This window comes from Ooceraea biroi, chromosome 1, assembly GCF_003672135.1.
Source record: "Ooceraea biroi isolate clonal line C1 chromosome 1, Obir_v5.4, whole genome shotgun sequence".
NCBI lineage: Eukaryota > Metazoa > Arthropoda > Insecta > Hymenoptera > Formicidae > Ooceraea > Ooceraea biroi.
The window spans coordinates 4,778,912-4,804,107 of NC_039506.1; the positions used below are offsets into that span (position 1 = coordinate 4,778,912).

At 30.4% G+C, this 25,196-nt stretch overlaps 3 protein-coding genes across 7 annotated transcripts in view; 2 read left to right on the forward strand and 1 right to left on the reverse strand.

The window, feature by feature from the left end:
• The first annotated feature begins 2,447 nt into the window (after window positions 1–2,447).
• LOC105277924 (dynein heavy chain 1, axonemal) overlaps window positions 2,448–25,196 on the forward strand; it is a 75,192-nt gene continuing 52,443 nt past the window's right edge. The window contains exons 1-4 of the mRNA XM_026974792.1: window positions 2,448–2,644; window positions 3,639–3,801; window positions 4,144–4,254; window positions 6,114–6,205. Coding sequence (XP_026830593.1) covers window positions 2,471–2,644; window positions 3,639–3,801; window positions 4,144–4,254; window positions 6,114–6,205 — 540 coding nt within the window. The 5' untranslated portion in view covers window positions 2,448–2,470. The remainder of the gene's footprint in view (window positions 2,645–3,638; window positions 3,802–4,143; window positions 4,255–6,113; window positions 6,206–25,196) is intronic.
• The window catches only part of LOC105287121 (thyrotropin-releasing hormone receptor), a 33,519-nt gene continuing 19,426 nt past the window's right edge, over window positions 11,104–25,196 (reverse strand). For all 4 annotated transcript variants that reach the window (XM_026974761.1, XM_026974757.1, XM_026974760.1 and 1 more), the window contains exons 4-7: window positions 15,177–15,375; window positions 14,769–14,874; window positions 13,840–14,061; window positions 11,104–13,765 (exon numbers count right to left, since the gene is read on the reverse strand). In XM_026974761.1, coding sequence (XP_026830562.1) covers window positions 13,747–13,765; window positions 13,840–14,061; window positions 14,769–14,874; window positions 15,177–15,375 — 546 coding nt within the window. In that variant the 3' untranslated portion in view covers window positions 11,104–13,746. The remainder of the gene's footprint in view (window positions 13,766–13,839; window positions 14,062–14,768; window positions 14,875–15,176; window positions 15,376–25,196) is intronic.
• LOC105287120 (cytochrome P450 9e2) lies at window positions 17,020–23,836 on the forward strand. 2 transcript variants are annotated; one of them, XM_026974749.1, is made up of 2 exons: window positions 17,020–18,371; window positions 22,757–23,836. In XM_026974749.1, exons 1-2 carry the CDS (start codon window positions 17,240–17,242, stop codon window positions 23,185–23,187), a joined length of 1,563 nt encoding a protein of 520 aa, XP_026830550.1. In that variant the 5' UTR covers window positions 17,020–17,239; the 3' UTR covers window positions 23,188–23,836. The 2 variants fall into 2 exon arrangements, with proteins under 2 accessions (XP_026830550.1, XP_011350855.2); XM_011352553.2 differs by lacking the exon at window positions 22,757–23,836 and having other exon boundaries at window positions 17,055–18,830.

A 25,196-nucleotide genomic window follows, 5' to 3' on the forward strand; every position in this document is an offset into this window, starting at 1 on the left:
ATTGTTACATGGTGTATTGCGAAGAGTTCTCGACGATTGAAAATACTGTAGACCCAGAAATGAAAAAGTTCTAGCCCTTAAAATTTGTTGCATGCAAAATGAGTTTAACCAATAGCTGAAAACACTCAGCGTGCAACGATACAGAAGAAATATATGATTCAAAGGTTGTTCCTAGCTTAAATTGCGTCCTGGAACTTTTTCCGAATTTGTTGCTCTCGAAATATCCACATTTAGAATTTGTTTCTTGCAAAATAAGTTTAAATGATTTGAGTAATTAATATATTATTTAATATAGGATTTAAAGTACACACACACACGCATATATATAGGTACTTTAAATCCTATATTTTGTATAAAATTATTACAAAATATTTTGTTTAATTTTTTCTTAGATAGCAAGTCAACTATTGGCTATTGTTTGTTTTTATTATTAAGCATGTAAAAAAACTATGTAATTTATTACATAATAAGTTTTTTACTATTGCTTATTAAGTTAATGATAAAAGCTTGTATTTATCAAAGAAATTGGGACAATTATGAAAATAAAATAATATTATATATATATATATATATATATATATATTTAATATATTATTTAATATAGGATTTAAAGTACACACACACACGCATATATATAGGTACTTTAAATCCTATATTTTGTATAAAATTATTACAAAATATTTTGTTTAATTTTTTCTTAGATAGCAAGTCAACTATTGGCTATTGTTTGTTTTTATTATTAAGCATGTAAAAAAACTATGTAATTTATTACATAATAAGTTTTTTACAGAATTTTATATATATATATATATATATATATATATGAAAAGAATATTAAAAACTTTCAAAAATAATTCTATATAAAAAAACTTTGTAACTTTATTTAACACAGAGTTTTAACACAACAGTAAATCTTTTGCACTAACGTCATTCCAAAATTGCCATCAGCAACTTAGTTATACATGTTACAAGAGTATATCGCTTTTTTAATTCTGCTTTCTCATACAATCATGATTTTCTAATTAATATAATAAAACTTTGAAGTCAGCCAGGGAAATAAATATAAAAACGAATATTTCGTCGACCAAAACTGGCAGTATATTAAATATTCACAAAAACACAGCTTCTCACAGCTTTCTAATATCTTTTTCATGGCGTAAGTTTTACATTTGTATAATCAAACACGTTTCTCGAGTTACACAATATTTTCTGCGTGTTATTTCATGCACCTGTACAATAAAACCTTTAGTTATTATATTCAGTATAAATCAGTATACATTGAAAAACTCATAAAAATATGCACGTAAAGTATACTTATACTTATACTTACTTATCTTCACATTTTTAAAGCAAAGATAATATTATTATGTGGTTAAATAATTAGAGAATAATGTATGGGCTAGGAAATAATGTATATGTGTATGCTTACATGATATTTTACAGCTCGAGACGTTACGAGAATTAATACGCAGTCCGCAAACTGAAAGTCAAAGATTGATGTTGGAGGCTGTGATCACAATTGAAGTGCATGCTAAAGATGTTTTGTATAAATTGATAGAAGAGAGGGTAACCAGTGTTAACGATTTCGAATGGATCTCTCAATTACGATATTATTGGATGAATAATAAGGATTTGAAGGTTCGAGCAGTAAACGCCGAATTTCCATATGAGTAAGTTTACCGATTCTTTGAAAAATTATTATTTGTTTGTTATACTATTATTATTAAATTATTATTATATTTTTTTCGTTCTGCATTATAAATTATATGTTATATATAAATTATATGTAATTTTATGCTACCTATTAAAATTATAAAGACAAAAGGAAAATTTCTAATAACTTCTAGCAAGTATTATTAGAAGCAAGTAATATTAAAAAGTTTGACAAAAAGTAAACTGAAGTTCAGAATTTGCAATTTAGTCTTATTATTTTAACAGCTTAAAGATATTAATTTATATGTACAATTCAATTTTATACTTTCTTTCGGAAATTTTTAAATTTTCGTTTAATAATTTTTGTAAGATTTATGTAACAGTATGTAATGCATTATCTATGTATCATATATTTTATATATGTACATATATATATTAAAACTATATGATATATACGCGTTTTATTATAATATCCTATATCATGCATTATAATGTATTATATTTTTCTATATTCTATAGATATGAATATTTAGGTAACAATGGAAGATTAGTAATTACGCCATTGACTGAACGCTGTTATCTCACGCTTACCAGTGCATTACATTTGAAATTCGGTGGTGCACCAACTGGTCCAGCAGGCACTGGTAAGACAGAGACTACGAAAGATCTAGCGAAAGCGTTTGCGATTCAATGCGTAGTTTTTAACTGTTCCAATCAGCTGGACTTTCGGGCTATGAGCAAATTCTTTAAGGGTCTCACCAGGTACACTAGGCATATTTCATACTTTTTAATAATTTATTTCTATTTCTTTTTTAACATGAGTTATATTACTATTATAATGAACTCAATACGTTTAATTAAATTCCAATATTTACAGTTCCGGTGCCTGGGTATGTTTCGACGAATTCAATCGAATCGATATCGAGGTTCTGTCCGTTGTAGCGCAGCAAATCATGACCATTCAAAAGGCTCAACAAATAGTAGCGAGTGTGTAAGTAAACTAAATCTGTAAATACAAATTCGATCCAGTGCAACTTAAAATAGTCTAGTCAATAGTAAGATGATTTAGAATCAAACAAATTAATATCCTTACATCGCTAGATGATTATCACGATGGTCTCTTCTTAGGAAATTTCTTTTAGAAGAAATTAATAAATCATGACTATTTTATTTAAAAAATTCATAATTGCTATTTAACGTGAATTTTATTATCTAATATTAATCCAATGTAATTAAATTCATATATCATATATGAAAACTTGTAATGTTATATGTGATAGATTCTTTTTATTTGTATTATTCTTTTTATATAATAGTATTTAATATCAAAACAGTTGCAATAATTATAACACATGAGATTTAGCAATGATGTGTTTTACATGATAATAATTATAATAAAATAATATAATTGTACATTTATAAAAATATTAATTATTAGATTTAGAGAATAATGACGCTTATTCTCCACTGTGCTGTAATTTTCTTGATTGATTTTACATATAAAACTCATAGGTTCCTTTTTGAAGGAATCGAGTTTCCCTTGAAATCATCTTGCGCAGTATTCATCACCATGAATCCTGGTTATGCTAGTCGGACAGAATTACCTGACAATTTGAAAACGCTTTTTCGACCGGTAGCTATGATGGTGCCCGATTATGCTCTTATCATTGAAATATCATTGTTCTCGTACGGCTTTATGGATGCGAAAAATCTCTCTAGAAAAATCACGACAACTTTCAAACTGTGCTCGGAGCAACTAAGTACACAAGTATTTTTTCTTTTTTCTTCACTTTTTCTTTTCATTAATATCATTAATCATTAATAGGAACTGTTATATCATATCGATTTATCAAACGAAGTATTAAAGTTCTTGAATCATATATATAAATATCTATGAAAATATTATAGATAACAAATAAATAATCGAAAGATTAACAAATCATATTTGTCATTTTAATTTTATGTCAAATTTTATGTAATCGCAGGATCATTACGATTTTGGTATGCGTGCAATAAAAACTGTTATTGTGGTCGCTGGCAATTTGAGAAGAGAACAAAAGGATCTTCAGGAAGACCAAATCTGCCTTCTTGCCTTGAGAGACGTAAATGTTCCAATGTTTTTGAAAGACGACTTAAAATTGTTTAACAGTAAGTTTGTTTTAAATTTAAACTGTTAAAGAAACCTCTAAATTTTCTAAAAAGCGAAGATGTTAAATTATTAAAATATTCACTTTATTATTGAATGATACAATTTCTGTTAAATGAAATACTTTTACTGTATTCATTTTTACAACACTCCTAGTTTTATATATTTCGGAATATTTTATTTTCAGATTTATATAATATTTATAATGCACATATAAAAAGACAGAGACAGAAATTATGTCATTTTTAAAAAGATCTTTTTCTACAATGTCTTTTCATAAGAAATATATGTATGTAAATATTGGTCTAATTGTGAGTCGCTTAACCGTTCTTCTTTTCTTTTAGGCATTGTGTCGGATCTCTTTCCAGGGTTCATCGAAAAACCAGTGGATTATGGAATTCTAGAAACGGGCATTCGTAAATCTATCAGACAGATGGGGTTAGAAGACGTCAACGGTGAGTTTAACTTTTCATATACGTAATCTTCATTCCATTATATGTATTTTATATATATTTGTATTTTCATTTGAGTATACTATATGTTGTTGCCATGTTGACATATTTACAGAAAAATTTGTTTTCTTCAAAAATATTTTGAACTGTTCTGTTAGAGTAAAGAAAACATTTCACGCAATTTATCGAAAAAAATATGTGATTTTAATCTCTCCTACAAAAAACAGTTTGTACATACAAAAAGAAAAATCGTGACTTTCAGTTTATTTTATAATCTTTATCTTATTCTTACATTTTTATACTCCGTTATACTTCTATTGAGTATAGATATTTTCCTTTTTGCTATGAAGAACTTCACTTATGCGCTGTTTGTTTAAAATCTTGATTGAATATTGAAAAAATTTCAATAAATATAATAATAAAGTGTGGAATATATTTGCGTACTCGCTATTCTTTTACATCTCCTAATTACTTCGTGGTCAATGTTTATGATCTCTATGAACAAACATAATATGACGAATATATAACGAGTACGTCGATTTTATGAATGCATTTAATGCTTCTCATTTAATAAAAAGGCAAATGAATGTGTCGTTACGTGAATAAATTAACTTGGCTTTTGATGCTGAAGCTCTTGATTAAATATTTTATTTAGGTTGCTCATATCTCATTTAAGGAAGATTTCTGCATGCAATAAATAGTTAATTGAGCCATAGAAGTTACATACTCGCTTGCGACTTTTCTTTTTTTCAGCTTCTTATGAAAGCTTTTCCTCGAAAATTTTATATCCACTAAATGCTAATTAATACTTTAATTGATAACCTTGATGCATTATTATTATTTAATTATAATTACATTACATACGTAACATTATAATTTACCATAATCTAAATAATTTTTTTAGTTATAATAATATAAACTTTTTTACTTTTTTTTGTTACACATACAATAAAAATGATAATATTCGTCTACGGAAAGTATCTCCAATAAAACGAACAACGTAGCTTGCGAGTAAAACGGAGATTCATGAGAAATTCAGAAGCTCGGAAAGTAAATTACAGCAAAAAACTAATTCCGAAATTACACAATAATATGAGCAGATCAACATCTACCTATTATAATTATGTACGCAACTGTTATGAAATTTATGAATTTGAGAAGACCCATATATAAGTTTTTGATTCTGTTTGTTTCTGTTTGATCATTCACAAACAGATTTTATATCACACATTATTACTGTTAGTTTTTAATATAAACGGATAAATAATTTACATACACATCATACAAATTTTGATATGTAAATAATTTAGTCAATCTTTAGCTAAATGCAATTTTTAAGAATTTTTATAAAATTGCATATAACTAATGTTTGTGTTTTAATAAGTACATAAAATGAATATATGGAATAAAAAGTATAATATCGCATTTAATTGTAACATGTTTCAAATTATTTTTTTGTTCATTTAAGATTGTCACAACGTAATTACATAATTACGTTGTGACACATGTTGTACACATGTATTACACATAATGCGTGCATTATGACATAAAATTTATAATGGAATAGAGGAAAATGAATTTCTTTATTAAAATATAAAAGTAAATTTTTACTTCTTTGAGATTTTATGAATTATGTATCCTGTTCTTTTCATGCAAAGAATAATGTGTTTTCATTAATATAATGTCGCGATGTATGCAAATATATGTCACAGTATGCTAAACGTGTTTTCGCACTACAGCGTCCAATTTGGAAGCGCGCTAAAAGTGATGAGGCGGATAGGATCGATAGCGGGTATTTACAGCTTCCGCTTCATCCCATCGTACTTCATGGAATGTATTAAAGAAAGTAATTTTAATTACAGACTTCGTGAAGAAGATTATTCAGTTATACGACACCATGTTGGTGCGTAACGGATTAATGCTGGTGGGTTCGACCGGTTCTGGAAAAACTAAGGTAAGCGGCAGGCAATATATACGAAATAAATGTTTTCTTGATGTCTTAGCAGAGCTTGTGAAAAGTCAGGATCCTCTGAAATAATTTTGCTGTGTTATCATTAATATTCCGACCCTCGTGCTTATACGCGTCCGAGAAAAATGATTTATTCTCAGACTGGTATTCCAATGTCTAACTCAAGGAGCAATATCAATCTCCATCGAGCTATAAGTCAAATCTGATTGTATTTTCATTGTTTCGAAGAATTTCATGAAGATCGCCAACGATTTGAAATTTTCCGAATTAATTAAAACTTACTAAAATAACTTACGCATCGTGCAAGTTATTAAAAGTTTTTATATAATTTATTTTAAAATTTAGATATTCTTTAAATGGTCTTAACAAAGAAATAAAGAACTTTTTGGGATAATAGGTGATATTCAAATTTTATAAAATATTGGAGAATATAGATAATATACATTTAAACTTTAGATTTACAATATAATTTGGCATGATTTATCTATTCTGAATATTCGTATAATTGAATATTCGTATGATTTGTTTATCGATATCATAAATATAATATCAACAAGAATAATACAAAATGTTTACGTTCGTATCGTAAGAAGTATATACACGAGCAAACACAATTTCAATTCCTGTGAAAATACGTTATATTCCTGAGACATTTGCATGGTTATACTCATGCAGAGAAAACTATTTTTTCTCCGTTTATAAATCTTTTTCCTTTTTTTTATAAACACTCTTTTACAAATGTGCTTTCTGCTTTAAAAAAGATACTTCAATATACATATATAATGTAATAGATTTATTAAATCTCAATTGTACATCATATTCAATCACATAATGAATAAGTTAAATGAAAATTTGTTTTGCAAAAATAATCTTCAGCAAAACAGGAAATTGCATCATGTATGAATTAAATGTTTCAAATTATATTTTATCTCGTTTCACCCAATTAAAAATTTTATAATGTTGAAATTGCTCTTTTTGTGAAATTATATGAAAAATGCAATTAGTTTAAAGATATTATTTTGCATGTTCTAGTCTTATGAAGATGATTAAGAAACTTTTTTGAAAACACTTCAAAGAATTCTATCGACCATGACCCATGATAATTGATCTATTGATTGTGACCGATGATAGTGCGATCTTATACATTTAAATTTAAATTGAGTGACCAATATATGACTCAATTGAAATAGATTGATAAACAAGCTACTTTAATTAAACGATAAAAGACTCTGTATAGGATATTTCTTGCGCTTGCGCATTTCATCTAACTATCCGAAACTCAGAATCGAAGTGAAAAGATATCTACATATTACTTTTACTGCAAAAAGAAGAATAAGAAATACACGATATTCATCGTGAAAGTTACATTCTCATTTCATGTGAAGAATTAAAAGCAATTATTATTGAGACACCAAGATATTTTCTTAACTGAGAATAATAAAATAATATTTATCAAAATAATATTTATATTTGATGAATAGAAATGGACAAAAAAGAAATTGTTCTGAAAGCTTTTACAAAAACAACATTAATTTATTTACATTAATATGACATATTATCGAGGATAATACATATAAATGCTACATAGTCGGTGTAAGAATTTTTCTGTCATGTTTGTCTGGTATATTGATAGTACATAAATTTGAAATTGCAACTTATTTTACAGGATTTTAATTAATAGAGCAGATATAAATACGGCATTTCTTATTACTTTAACATGTTTTAAAGATCTATACCATATAGAAACAATTATTATTTACATTCATTTTTAATGAATAATTCATACATGTAAAATAAAGAAAGTGCATATATATACAATTTAATAACATGTGATAGTGATAGAAGTGAGGCATGGACATAATCGTATATAATAAATTTCATAACTACAATGATATTCTTCTCGTTTAATAAATTATGCTTAAATGCATTGACGTTAATAAATTACGCTTAAATGCATCATTGACAAATATATAGTACTTGCATATATACATATACATGATACATGTACATAATATATACATATTTGTTTAAACATGTACAATATATTATATACAGAATATGCATATTTATTAACAATAAACTATTAAATAATAACTTATGTATCTTGTACACGTATGTGTGCTTCCGAAGTTGGTCGATGCAAAGTTGCAACTTACGAATTTTTTGATAACGTTCACGTTATCTTTATAATATATATTTTTTATTGTATTCCTTTATTAAAGTTACAGAAATTTAGAAAATTGCTACTTTTATTTACATATTACATGCTAATAAATACTTATAAATTGTTGGACATATATTTCATCTAATACATGTGATACTAATATACATGACGATAATATCTGATGACTTATGAATTCAGCGATATCTTGATGTTATTATAATATCATAAAGAATTCATTTTCGCATTTCGATTTATGAAAGTCTGTTCATTGGACCTTTGTCGTATTTTGATAATTTTATTTTCTGACGAGGGTATGCGTATAAATGATGAATAATTTATAAAAAATATCACCATTGTTAATAATGTATATTACATAACGCATAATAGTGATAGTTTAATAATATAAATGCTTAAGAAATAAAACATGCTTTTAGATTATCACAAAAGATAATAAGACTGATTAGCAGTTTTATAATATATGAAATGCACAAACGATATAAATTACATAATTGATATACAATATAAAAATGCAACATACGAAACATTGAATAGTAAGTAAATACCATATTTACAAAACTACATTATATGATTTAAATAATTCGTATATAGCGTTACGATATTAATAATGCATTAAGTATTTTATTTATATTTTATCTGTTAATACAATTTGTTTCACATATACATTCTTAATTCATTTTTTACATTACTTTTTTAGAATAGGAGGATTTGTACTGGACTATATCAAATATTTTAATGTGCGTTACTTAAACTAATATGGCACATAAATTTGATAGACTAGAATTTGCTATTCTGCTTGGACAAAGATATATCTACGTTACTATTATATATTATTCTCAGTCATTCATAAACCATTGTCAGTTATAAACCTATATTTCTAAAGCATGACGTCTGCATTAAGGGAGATAAAAACTATTTTTCTTAAATTCTTTTAACGTATTTGAAAATCACTATCTGTGTTTTGTCACTTTGTTTTATAAACATTTCAGTTTACTTCATCAGGGAAAAAGTAATTTGATACTTCTCAGTATCAGATATCAAGTTATTCTTCTTTCTGATGAATTAGACTAAAATGTTCAAGAAATGTTGGAACCAAAGTGATGAAAAACACGGCTCGAATCCGGGAGTCAAATCAGATAATAATAACTAACATCGCGGAAGCCTTAAATTTATGGTTAAAAATAAAACTGCTTTGCATAATCGATTTTTCGCGCATTTAATGAAAGACAGCATTTGAAAAAATATACGGATTATTTTCAAATAATATATATAGATTATATACACGTATATTGATTATATACATATATGTATTACGTTTACTCGACATTCTATTTAAATGAATAGATCTTGTGATATATACAACAAATAAAATAAATTACTTTATATATTACATATAAAAGAATTGCATGTTATACGTCAAGTCATAAAGTTTCTGTTCAAAATATAATATTATGTATTGCACGAAATTTACGCTCGTGAAAAAAGAAGAGAAAAGAGAGAAATACAAGTTTATCCAGAATTTAGAGGGAATTTCATGTTTCTGAAAGGACAGGCTTTTTAACATGTCATGGTGAAATGTCAAACAATTTTTTCTGGTTGTTATCCGGATAAGCTTCCGGGCAATCGATCTTTACTCTTACTGTATAAAACCTAAAAGTCTTGCGCAAGAGAAACAGAGGGAGAGGGAGAGAAAAAGAAAAAAAGAGAGAGCAACTTGATTTCTTTCTGATTTACAGATAAAGATATATGAAATGTATAAAATACATAAAATACATGCATCGATTTTTGTTTGAAAGCAAACAATATTTTCATCCACAGATTAGTACTAAATAGGAAATATTGCGTAACATAAAATATCTGAAATAGTTTCAGTAACTCTGCTCTAACACTATTTATTGAAATAGATCTAATTAATTCTGTCATTAGCCAAATTCAAGAATGATAATTAAGTTAAAGTAAACTAAATATCGAATTTATTTCAGATACAATTTTATAGACCTTTTTAACTTTTCTTACTTCATATAATCGAATATTATAGATTTATTCACATCACTTGACTGTTTAGTTAATCGTTAAATTTCGTTATAAGTTATCCTCTTAACTCATATTTAAAAACTTGTTTAAGATAGTACTTTTGACAAACATTGTTTATTAAACGATCACTCTGTAATATATTATAGCCATAAGCTGAACGAAATGTTTATGTCTTATTGACATCCACATTAATGAGAAATAAATATTAGCCATTTTACTATCACATCGAATAAAATTAAACATTCAGAACTGAAAATTCTTTTGCTTTTACCATGATAAAATAGAAACCTGAAATTGACAGATATAAGCTAATAACGTCATGCAATTAAGATTTAATCTACATCAGTCTACAAATAATGTAAAAGAAAATCGTTAATATTAGGGAAAATTTGACAGATACTAGGATTATTATTGAAAATTTGGGCGATAAAGTTCATGAACTGGCACAACTCATTATATCTTAGTAAATTTCCTTACCGTTCTTCTCGCGCGATTTTCTGAGCTATATATCTGCGTAAAAGTTTGTCCAAAGAAATCTTTATAAAAAAAGCATCTCTTCTTTTTCTCGTCACAAATATTAAAACATGAAACTTTGACAAAATTGTAACAAATTTAATTAACATATAATTAAGGAACAAAAAATATGAATAATTTTTTACGTGTTTTATTTTCCAATAAATTAATTTATTTATGAATTGAAACTCTGCACTTATTATTATTTTTACTTCTCGTCTTTGTTAATGCTCTTTTTTGTTCGATTGTATTATGCATTTTGAAAGGGTAGAAACCTTTTCTTGTTTAGAGTTTTTCATATTTCTACCGTCGTACATTAATTTCATTTCATATCATGCGTTTAATCTTCTCATTTACTAAGATAAACATCATTATCTTCATGCAATTATTGATTAGCAAGCTGCACGATTGCTTCGTAGAAACTTCATGATAAAACCTAGCCATTAAAAACATTGAAGTCTACATCTATTACACGAATCTGTAGTAAATTAAAAATATATTGACCTGAATAAATATAAACATGATTTTTGGAAATATGTAAAATTATGTATTATTCTTATTTTATACACTTTTCTGCAAGCTCTCTCATGACTAGAAGATTGTTTTGTTTGTCTGTTATGTACGATATTTAAGAAATACTATGCTAACGCATGATTTGAAAAATTTAACTTAAAGTCATGTTTATTAACATAAAAGAAAATTAGCTAATTTCTTTAAAATTTCTTATTAATTTACATATATATAATTGTTTTAAAATCAATTTTACCAACTTTTTTATATTAGTATGAAAATAGTTGTAGTTTGAAAATTCTAATAGCGATTTGATTACCTGTAATGTAGCAACAGATTATTTTATGTTTTCCTGATTCTTTATCTATCTTAAAAAAACTAATGAGATGTATTAATATAAAATTCTAGAATCCAAATATCCATCTTAAATCATAAATAATTTCTTGATATGTAAGTATAAATCACGACACAGTATCCACATTCTCAATATGTTCATCATAGCAAAAAACTTTTTTATCAGATCGTCTCAAAAATTCTTCTGAGAGCTATAATTAAAGAGAGAAATAATTAAAACTTTGTTGGGAAAAACTTCGTTAAGGATTGTCATGTACTTCACTTGAACAATCACTGCGCTGTTGCGCATTTGATGATAGCAACTTTATAAACTTCTTTGATAAGAGAAGTAAAAAGAAAAGGAATGATATGACCTATGATGATATATTTACTGTTGAACTTACGATAAGTGATAATTTACGATATGATGCTATAATTAGGAGAGGCGTAGAGTTTGCAATATGTGGGAATATATAGGGTGTCTAGACCTACCGTATAACTGTTAATTCCTATAGTGAAGTGTCGTGGAAGGGGCTCTTTTGATATGTCTCTGAGCGCGCGAAATTTTGACAAGCTGACAAGTGAACTTTAAAGTTTAAAGTTTAAACCTTTCCTGTTGAAAAACTATAGCAGCCTCGACATTTTGGTATTAGGATTTTCATCTCCAAATAAACTCAAGAATTTTCCATTACAGGTTATACGCTAGGTCTGGGACAACCTGTACATATATTGAACATACATATATTGAATCGATGCGTAAGTTCTTGCCGATGGGTCAATGAATAGATTGTTTCAAAAGATGACTCCTTCTTTCGATGTAATATTCGTATGTTGCTGGAAAGATGGGAAAAAATCGTAAAAAAACGATGGAAAATACTTTGATCGATTTATGTTGTATCGATTGTTTTATTTCAATAAAGAAAAATTGCAAAACGGCAAGAACTTATGCACCAACCTAATATATATATCTATCATGCACACAATCATGAGTATCCTCTTGCATTAATAATTCATGTCCACATAAACGGACCCAACGAACATATGAATGTTTCATGCTCTACTTCTTGAATGAAAAAGATATGAGATGTGTTACAAGAACGATACAAATATACTTCGGCTATCTCCGATACGTCAATCAGAATAGCACACAACAACGGCGAAGATCCAAGAACAAGAATTAAATTTGTTCTTCGTGTTCAATGTGTTATTTCATCCCAAGAGATTTGGCTAGACAGAATCAAATAAAATCCCAACTAAAATTTAGAAACGTTAAAAAATCAATCTTTTCATCTTTATGCATCTCCAACATTTTACAAAATAAACAAGACTGTAATTTATACAAATGTACTCTCTTAGAAAAATCATCATACTTTCATTGAAATACAGCCATAAGTATATTCCCAGTTATGCAATTAGAAAACTTTAACTAAACAAGATTAATGATATCTTGTCATTAAAAGAGAATAATAATAATAGTATAAACAATGGAAAATTTCTACTGATAAGGAACGAGATAAACTGTGTTTCCAGTGAAGTGTTCGCCAATTGTCAGTAGTTCAGTGAAAATTACTGAGGATTTTATTCACTATTATTAATTCACTCAATGATATTTTTACTGATTCAATTTAAGAGAGTAACCAATCCATTATTCATACAACGTGAGTTTACATTATTATAATTATATGCAGGATCCGCGTATTTGTTTCATTCTTTTACGTCAGTTGAGTATCTTGTTGCGTTGAATGCAACTGATGAGTTTTATCCCATCAAACTTGACTTCATGCGGACGTACGTTATACGTACGTCCCGCGAAACAATACGTCTTCGCCACGAGGTGATTCGTAGAGGCTCATCCTGGATTTACTCCCTCAGTCACGGAACGCTGGGGTGAGTTAGCTGAAATCTCGGCCGAAACGCACAGTCGTAGAACCCTCGGCCAAGGAGCGCTGATGTTTCACGAGTTTATCGATTCCCTGATGGCCACCATAACTGTTCAGTTCGATTTCTGGCAGATCTCCGACGCGAACGGAACGTTAGCTATATGTACCTCTGTGGATTGCAGTGATACCGGGTCATGCTCTTCAAGATCCTGCGCAGCATCTGCTCCAGGCAACGGCGAAACGTAATGCCGCACATCGCGTACAGCAGGAAGTTGATGCTAAAGTTGGTGTAGTAGAGTAGCATGAAGAACTGTTGTAAACACCAGAGCAGTTCCGGCGTGTCCTTCCTCGCCAAGGTGAAGAAAAACACGCACAGGCGGATCACGTAGCTGAAATAGAGAGTAACAGCTCGCGACTCGACTCGATTCGTGCAATTTCCATGCTAGTCCGATGTGTTGAATATTAATTCTTTCGTTGCTATCAGGAACCGTGAATTTACGTCTACTTTGCCGATCTATTAGATAAAGGGAAAAGCCTCGTGCCTTATTTAGAAAAATTTAAAATTTACTTTAAGAAAAGATGATAATAAACTAAAATATTACAATAATATTACAATAATACGTAATTTTCAATCAATTTGTATCCTATTAAGAATTCATTTTTTACATTTTATTTTATTCCATATAATAATATATATTGAGAAATAAAAGAAATTTTTGAAATACTATCAAAGAAACTGTATTATTCTAGCATGTATTGTTCGAAATTGAGATATTTCAATTTCAATATTTATACAATACAATACAAATATATACAGATTTTATTTACTCGAATTTCGCAGTACCTTTTTACGGGTATTCTAAAATGGATGTCAATGCAACTTGATCTTCTAAATCCAATTACAAGATTCGGTTACCCGTGCATATTTATACATCATATCAACAAAAGAATCAGTTTATTAAATGTAACAAGCATAAATGCATTTCATAAACAAATCCAATCCAGATTAAAAACTCACACACACTTTTAAAAAAGTCCAAATTAAAAACAGAGCAGAAGATAACAACTGGAAAAGGCATGAAGTAAATTATCTCACCTCGGCAGATTAAGCAATATGAAGACTGTGCTGATTAGTAAAAGCATTTTGGTGATGCTCTGCTGATTTCTGGTTGATCCGAGATTTCGAGAAGATGTCCTAACGTCTGTGAAGTGGAAAACAAATTCTGATAAAAATTTTTTATTCAGAGAAAAATTCTTTATTCTGCAAAAATATGGAGCTGCCTAATAGCAACATTGCAATTAACACTATGCGAAGAACGTTTAACGAGAGAAAATTGTTTTAGTATAACTGAGACAAAAATAGCGCGAAATTCCGCAGAGAAATCGTGGAGAGCAGTATATATTATATAATTTTCCTCGTTACCGCGAGTGATTCCTGCTTTGTGGGGCACACTTTGCGGCAAATTTCGGGACTGAAACCTCTCATCGCAGTAGACCAACTTACGTATACACGGAGCTTCTATTTCGGTCATCTGACAGACATTTCGCGGTGTCGATGGAGGAGCGGATGCGGGTTGATGTCGTGAATGGTTCTTCGATGAGTGGAATGACGATTGCTGCGAGGGTGTCCTCCGTGAACCGCTAGCGCCCACGAGCGAACCCAGGTTTATGTCGCCACCAACATTATTGCTGCTGTTGACACTCTGGAAATCATTTTGAAGAGCTGTCTTTACTCTTGTATCAATTAGATCGTTTCGCGATTCGTCTCATTTGCTGTGCAACTAATCTGTTCGCAAACGACAGCTACGTTTGAGAGCAAGTTATTTTGAAGTAAAGCGGATTTGCCGCGTTGTCGGATACCATGATACGCGCGCAACGAAATTAATCTGCAAGGAAAGTAACAGGTTTGAAAGTTTTATGTCCGAACTTTTACATTACAATTTTTACATTTACATTTCTGCATTTTAATTTTTACGTTGATTTTTACAATGTTCAAAGCAAATGCACTTTGTAATCCTGTTCAAAACAAATTTGAATAAAAGATCAACCAATTACATTGGCTGCATGTTTACTTTTGATACATTTTACACGGTTACATTTTCTTATTGAAAAACATATACAAAATATTTAGAAAAGATTTTTCCAAGTATATATATTTAATGATTTATTATAATAGTATAATAAGCTATCATGTTAAAAAATTAATGTTAAAATAATTTTACTTTTATTAAGAGTATTAATTTATTTTAAATTAAACTAACAAATATCACATACATATTTCTGCTAACAAATATTTATATGTATACTTTTAATAAAGCAATAGTAAAGATAAATATAAAAAATAATTAATAAGATAATACTTAATAATATAATCAGAGAGAGAGAGAGAGAGAGAGAGAGAGATTGTATGTAGTAGTGTATGAACCTAATACTTAATTATAAATTAGTACGAGTACAATGATCTGAAGTACGTAATAATTCATTGATACGTACTTCATATTCGTACAAAATAATACGATTATTTCGAGGATCCTTAGGGTGCCACTCATATCGCAATAGTAATAATTTCTTATCTATTTCTTAACTCTCCATTTTCATTATCACGTTCATTCGATTGAGTTATATGTTCCTAATAACAAACCGCTATTTATTTCATTGACGTATAGAGTTTTTATCATAGAGCATTATTCATTTGTCGCAATTCTTTTGTAAACTATAGCGTACAAATTTTATTTATTCAAATTTCGTTTAAAGCTAATATTACAAGTTACTGAAACAATTAATACAATATTGAAATACAAAAATTGAAATCTCATCTGTTTAATTATGCGATGTAGATAATTCACATTTTTTATTGTGTGTGATATAATACTTTGAAAATGCCCGTCTGGAAAAATGCAAATTTTTATCGTCTTTTAATTTCCAGACTATCTTATAAGAATAGAAATTCATTCTAATTAAATACCAATTTGAAAAGTGAAGGTTTAATTTCATTATACAATTTACAACCTTCTTAAAAAAATATAACTCACGCGGTACATATAAGTAAAAGAACAAGAAATCTATAATACTTAAAATGTTTTGGAGAAAATCGTTTTAATGCTGCGAATGAGACAAGTTTGATTGCAATGGTAAAATTACTCATTATTATTATATTATGCATATGTAATATTATTATATTATGCATCGAGAGATAGAGAGAAAAAAAAACATCTTATAAGGAACTAAATGAGGACAACATAACTGACTAGAAATATAAATATCAGCAACTTTAAAGCAACTTACTTTGCACATCTTACACTGAGATTAATGATAAGAAGAAACTGTTTTCTTACTAAGTGTGACGCATTGCCCCCCCCCCTTATCGCCCCTTAATATAAGGAGTGAAGAGAACGGCGTCACAATAGTTGAATGTAGAAATCATTACTGCACAGACTGCATAATGTGCATCGAATAACGAGTAAAAATAATTCTTGCGTAAATACAAATAGCGAAACGTAACATTCACATTTTTTATCGTTATATGATCAGTTCAGTTCAGATCAGTGATCAGTTCAGATAATAGTGATGGAGCTTTCTACTTTGCTTCTGGGTGTCCTCACAGCATGCATCTGTGTATACTATGCTATTATTACCAAGTTATCTCACTTTGCGCGACTGAAAATTCCATATGTACGACCAGTACCACTGCTGGGCAACATGGCGCCCTTAATTTTTCATCGAATGGCCTTCGTACATCTTCTACAGAAAATGTACAATCTTTTCCCAGACGCGAAGTACTTTGGATTCTATGATTTCACCTCACCAGTCTATGTATTACGTGACCCGGAACTGATTAACGCCGTCTCCATTAAAAATTTCGACCATTTCACGGATCATCGTAACTTTGTGAACGAAGATCAAGAACAAATTGCCAGCAGAAACCTATTCGGGCTGCGGGGTGATCACTGGCGCGAGATGCGAAAGCTTCTCAGCCCTAGCTTTACGTCCAGCAAGATGAAAATGATGTTCGGTCTAATGTGTGAGTGCGCCGAGAATTTCACCAATTTTGTTGCAAATGAATCTGGAAAATCCGGCAAGACATATGACATGAAAGATCAAATCAATAGATACGCTACCGATGTGGTCGCCACGTCTGCCTATGGCATCAGCGTAGATTCGTTCAAACATCCGACCAACGCATTCTTCACCATTGGCAGAAAGGCTATGTCTTTTGACTTTAAGGTGAATCTAAAACTTTTCATATGCAAACAAGTGCCGGCATTAGCGAAATTTCTCAGAATCAAAACGTTTAGCTCAGAGGTGGAAAATTTCTTCAAAGATATCGTTACCGAGACAGTGAAGACCAGAGATGAACAGGGAATCTTTCGACTAGACATGATACAGCTAATGATGGAGACAAGGGACAAAAATTACGGGCCTGCATTTGACATTGACGAAATGACCGCGCAAGCATTTGTCTTCTTTCTTGCCGGATTCGACTCCGTATCGACGATCATGTGTTTCTTGGCGCATGAGATCGCAGTAAATCCTGATGTTCAGAACAAACTTAGAGCCGAAATTGAAGATGTCCTCAAACAGACCAATGGCAAACCTACTTACGAGGCCATTAATGGCATGAAGTATTTGGATGCTGTTCTTACTGAAACTATGAGATTATATCCGCTATTACCTTATCTTGACCGGGTGTGCACCAAACATTTCGAAATGCCGCCAGCCACTCCAGACGGCAAATCCTTCACGATTAAGCCAGGAGAGAGAGTTTGGTTTTCAAGTTTCGCTTTACAGCACGATCCTAAACATTATCCGGAGCCAGAAAAATTCAATCCAGACAGATTCCTGAACAGCAGTGTAGACAATTCGAGCTACATGCCATTCGGTATCGGACCTAGAATTTGTATAGCTAACAGATTTGCTATGATGGAAATGAAGATCATGATATTCTATCTGGTGTGGCGTTGCAATCTCGAACCGGATATTAAAACCAAAATTCCAATGGTGCTGAACAAGGGAACAGCATTCATAACAACGGCGGAGGGTGGCTTTTGGTTAAAACTGCGGGCGAGAAATCCGATTATTTCCATTACATCATGCTCATCAAACGGATACAACTCACACACGAAAAACACATGAAATAATATATGTTTTTTTAAATTTCTATAAGACCGAAAATTATTTTTTCTTATATGCATATATACATTTATATATTACATAGATATATTAGGGGTGTGATTTAGTTTTGAGGGTTTTTTTTGCTCAAAAACGCATGTATTTAAATATGATAATGAATGAATACCTTAATCAAAATATTTTCCTTCGTTTTCTTTAACTTTTTCCCATCTTTCTGGCAAGAGATGGATTCCACCACGATAAAATGACTCTTCTTTTCAGTTGATCTATTCGTCGACGAATTTTCGCACTTCTTCGAAATTATGAAAGTGTGTATCCTCTAAAGCGTGTTGCATCGACCGGAACAAATAATAATCGCATGGAGCAATATCCGGAGAATACGCGGGGTGCGGTAAGACTTCCCATTCAAGCTCTAATAGTGTTTGTTTCACTGATAACGCAACGTGAGGTCGAGCGTTGTCATGAAGAAGAATCACTTTCCGTCGTTTACTCGCAATTGGTGGTCGTTTTTGGTCCAATGCTTGCTTCAACTTGTACAATTGGTGTCGATAACGATCAGCCGTAACAGTCTTATGTGGATTTAACAGCTCATAGTACACTATCCCACCAAATACGGAGTATTACTTTTGAACCGTGAATATTGCGTCTCGGAGTGGATGTTGATGGTTCGCCTGGATCCACCCATGATTTTCTGCATTTGGGATTATCAAAATAGATTCACTTTTCATCCCCAGTAACAATCCGAGACAAAAGACTCTTCTTTTTTTGCCTGGCGATCAACGAAATGGTTCGCAATGGCACTTTCCGATAATTCATGTCGAACCCATTTCCCTTCTTTCTGAATTTTTCCCATTTCATGTAAATGTTTGGTAACTGTTGTACGATCAACATTTAATGCTCTGGTAAGTTCTGAAGTGGATTGTGTTGGATTTTCGTGCAATAATGCTTGCAAATCTGCATTTTCAAGCTTTCTTGGTTGTTCCGAGCGTTATTTGTCCTTCACATCAGTATCACCACTTTTAAAGCGTCTAAACCAGTATTCACACGTCTTAATTGATGGGGCAGAATCACCATAAGTTTCCACAAGAATTCTATAACCCTCAGCCGCAGTTTTCTTTTGATCAAAAAACAAAAGCAACGCATGTCGAAAATGCTAAAGAGCTTTCGGAAGTTGCATTTTTACGATGATATAAACACGACTGTTATTGCATCTATTGCTATAATGCTGCTAAATGTCATGGATAATGTCAAGACTGTAAGAAACAACAGTTATCGGAAACAGCTATTGGAACAAACTGACACTACAGCCATCTGTTGCAAAACCCTCAAAACTAAATCACACTCCTAATAATTAAATATTAACTGGGCATAATTTAATATTTGGAATATATACTGAAATATATGTTATATGACATTTCGATATATCCAAACGCGCGATATCTTAGTTGTATCGTTGATAAACTTTAGTTGTTTAGCTATTTAGAAATTGTTGTAGCTTTGATATTTTCATATTAGAATGTTCGACTTAAAATATTCCATAAAATCTGCCCATAATAATATTACTGGTAATTTTGAAACATTGTCTATCTGTATTTATATAATATTTCTATAGATACTATATACGTTTAATATTTAGTATACATGGGCGATATAAATTGATTAATGAATCTTTCTTATATTTTATTTTAAATGCTTATTTTCTGAAATTTTTAAGGACAAGATAGGAGAGATATATTAATATTTTGTTAAAATGATTTATTTAATGTATTCCAATGTTTATGTGATAGAGTAAAAATGTGCAATTATACATATATGTCCTTTTCACCCATAATATAATTCCTTATAAGTACCGTCCTTTGTAGTATGAGAAAAATATTATTCTATAATAGTATTGAAACCTGTATATTCACCTGTATATTAAATTAAGCTGCTTGCTATTGCACTACTCACACGTTTTAAGGAAATTAGTAAACAAACAATGATCAATCTTTAAATTTTACGTGTAATATATATTGAATAATGTATCAATGTAATGGGATACACATTAACTTAGCAGTCAGTTGCATAAACTGCTTCTAAGTTCGACTTTCCTAAAAGCAACATAACATTACCTTTATCTTTCAATTTGTTCCTGATAAGGAAAGAAAATACATGACATATACGCGTGCATGTGTGTGTGTGTGTGTGTGTACAAAGTTCAGTATAGTATGAACACAAAGTATATACGATTCATTTATATGCACATTATTTCATGTCACGTACTTAGTGCAATTTGAATCTAATTATTTCGATTGTAATGCAAAGTAAATTCCTTGTTCTGAAATTATAATACACGGAAGAAAATTGCTGATTGTGTATGGTATGTATTTATATATTTGAAAACAAGATTACAATATCGCAATTTCGTAAATTAATGTAAATAAGTGTAAATTTTATGTTGAAATTTTACCTGCACCTGTACATGCGGAATAAGATGATAACATGCAATTCGTGAATTGTCATTGTGAAGCTTATATCTGCTATTGATACTCGAAAAAGTAAGTGAGGGGTAAGACGCTATCAGTTATAATGTCACGCATGACGCGTCACTGTCGTGCAATATAATCAATTGAGAGGACAGGGTTGTAATAGTCGTTTGCTGAAACTGTCCCTGAAAACAAGAAACAGTAAATCTAAAGTGATTGTCATTAGTCCAACTGAAAACTCCGTTGTCCGTATGTACTACTGAACTAATAAAGCGTAATATCGAACTAGCAACACTTAGGAAAACGTAACAACAACGTTCCTCTTCGACCGTGCAATCAATCAAACTAACAGTGATGGAGCTTTCTGCTTTGCTTCTGAGTATTCTCGTAATATGCATTTGTATGTATTATTATTTTATTCTGAGACAAATGTCTTATTTTGACCAACGTAAAGTTCCATATCAACGACCAGTTCCACTACTGGGCAACTTGGCGCCCTTTTTTTTTGGACGTATAACTCACGCGAATCAATTACGCAGACTGTACAATCATTTCTCGAACGCGAGATACTTCGGATTCTATGACTTCATGTCACCAATATACGTGATACGTGATCCAGAACTCTTTAACACTATCGCCATTAAACATTTCGACCATTTCATGGATCATCTTAACGTGGTGAACGAAGATCTAGAACGGATTTCCAGAATGAATCTATTTGGTTTACGGGGTGATCACTGGCACAAGATGCGAAAGCTTCTCAGTCCTAGCTTTACATCCAGCAAGATAAAAATAATGTTCGGTCTAATGTGTCAGTGCGCCGAGACTTTCACCGATGTTGTTACAAATGAATCTGGGAAATCCGGCAAGGCATATGAAATGAAGGACATGTTCAGAAGATACGCTACCGATGTAGTGGCCACAAGTGCTTTCGGCATCAGCGTGGATTCTTTCAACCACCCGAAGAACGAGTTCTTCTTACATGCGGACAAAACTATGAACTTTGATTTTAAAAAGATATTATACTTTTTCATGCGCAGAACTTGGCCACTGCTCACAAATCTTCTCAGAATCAGAGTGTTTAACGCTGAGATAGAGGATTTCTTCAAAAACATCATCAATGATACTGTGAAAGCCAGGGATGAGCAGGGAATCGTTCGACCAGATATGATACAGCTGATGATGGAGACAAGAGACAAAAATCACGGGCGTGCATTTGACATTGACGAAATGACCGCACAAGCGCTTATCTTCTTTTTGGCTGGATTCGACAACATATCGACGTGTTTGAGTTTCTTGACATATGAGTTAGCAGTAAATCCTGATGTCCAGAACAAAATTAGAGCCGAAATTGAAGATGTCCTCAAACAGACCAATGGCAAGCCTACTTACGAGGCCATTAATGGTATGAAGTATTTGGATGCTGCTCTTACTGAAACTATGAGATTTTATCCTCTAACACTTTTTCACGACCGGGTGTGCACCAAAAATTTCGAAATGCCGCCAGCCACTCCAGACGGCAAATCCTTCACGATTAAGCCAGGAGAGAGAGTTTGGATTTCAAGTTTCGCTTTACATCACGATCCCAAATATTATTCGGAGCCAGAAAAATTCAATCCAGACAGATTCCTAAACAGCAGTGTGGACAACTCGATTTACATGCCATTCGGTGTCGGACCTCGAATTTGTATAGCTATCAGATTTGCTATGATGGAAATGAAAATTATGATATTCTATCTACTATGGCGTTGCATTGTCGAATTGGATGCTAAAACCAAAATCCCATTGGTGATGAAGAAGGCATCGTTCTCATCGTCGGCGGAGGGTGGTATTTGGTTAAACCTGCGGGCGAAAAATCCGACTATTTCCATTACATCATGCTCGTCAAACGGATACAACTCAGACACGAAAAACACATAAAATAATATGTTTTACAAATTTCTATAACACCAAAAACCATTTTTTCTTATACATATGTATACATGTATATATTACATAGACATAATTAAATATTAACTGGGCATAATTTAATATTTGGAATACTGAAATATATGTTATATGACATTTTGATATATCTAAATACCCGATAGTTTAGTTGTATCAGTGATAAACTGTTACCACTTGCTGTTTAGAAATTGTTGTAGCTTTGATATTTTCACATTAGAATGTTCGACTTAAAATATTTCATAAAATCTGCCCATAATAATATTACCGGTTTGATTTTGAAACATTGTTTATCTGTATTTATATAATATTTCTAGATACTGTATACGTTTAGTATTTAGTATACATGGGCGATATAAATTGATTAATTAATCTTTCTTATATTTTATTTTAAATGTTTGTTTTCTGAAATTTGTAAGGACAAGTAGGAGAGATATATTAATATTTTGTTAAAACTATTATTTATTATTATTATTTATTTTGTTGTTATATAATATTTAATGAATCTCAAGTTTTATGTAACAGGTTAAAAATGTGCAATTATAGATCACCTTTTCACCCATAAAATAATTCCTTGTAAGTACCGTCCTTTGTAGTATGGGAAAAATATGATTCTATAATAATATTGAAACCTTTATATTACCTGTGAACTATTAACCATGTATATTATTTTTTATGTTGATCTTTTAACTTTAATTTTGATCAAATCTTAATAACTTTATTAATGGTTTAATGATTTCATTGCGAACAGAGTTTGTCCTTCATATAAAAGCAACAACATTTATCTTTCAATTTGTTGTGATAAAGAAAAAAATACATGACATATATGAGTCCAAGTATGTATGTGTGTGTGTGTGTGTGTGTGTGTGTGTGTGTGTGTGTGTGTGTGTGTGTGTGTGTGTGCGTGTGTGTGCAAAGTTCAATATGTTACGAATGCAAAGTATATATGACTAGCTGGTGCTTGTTCCTCGCGCGCTTCGCGCGCTCGGTATATTTGGAAAATATAAAGCATAAAGAACGTATTTTGCGACGCGCACAGTTTTAGAAGTTGCAAGACGATTGCACATAGTCTATGTTACTCAGGAAGATCTAAGCTATCCACCAGTGAAAGAATTTTTCAAATCGGTTTAGTAGTTTCTGAGATTACCCCGAACAATGGAACAAACTTTACCTTTTTATTATATTAGTATAATTACTACGATTCATTTATATACACATTATTGCATGTCACGTACTTATTGCAATTTAAACCTAATTATTTCGATTGCGATGGCAAAGTAACTTCCATGTCCTGAAATTATAATACAAAGAAGAAAATTGATAATTATGTATGGTAAGTATTTACATATTTGCTTACTACATAAAAAGAATTCAAAATAACCATGATTAATAATATATTTATAAACCTTAATAATATTAGATAAATTACTATTATAACTTACTATTAGCTTATGAATTATTAAAATAATTATTTGTTTAATGGTTGAAGTCTTACTTTGATCTGACATATAATAATTTCAAGATGTTTTCGAAATTTTTGAATCAATCGGTGGAAAAATCCATCTCTTGATAAAAAAGGAGACTAAATATTATCAATTTTATTATTAAAATTCATATAATTACTACCAGAATAATACAAGAGAATTGCTAGAAGAATGCTAGTAAAAATAGAAGTTTAATTTTAATTTATTATAATGTCATTATTTGTAGCATCTGATCATTGCGTTGGTCATCTTTATAACTATTAAATCGAAAACAAGGCACGAAGTTGCAGGGTAAAGATTAAAATGTATTAATTACTATTTATGTAAAATTATTTTAAATAATGTTCATAAGAAACTGGATGACATGCAAGCAAAAGAAAGAAAAAAGATAAATCTCTCATGGAATATATTTTATGTGCATTTCTTTGAACATTATTACATGAAGATGTAACTGTATACAGGTGAATGTTTAATATGTCATCCAATAATATAATGAAAAAA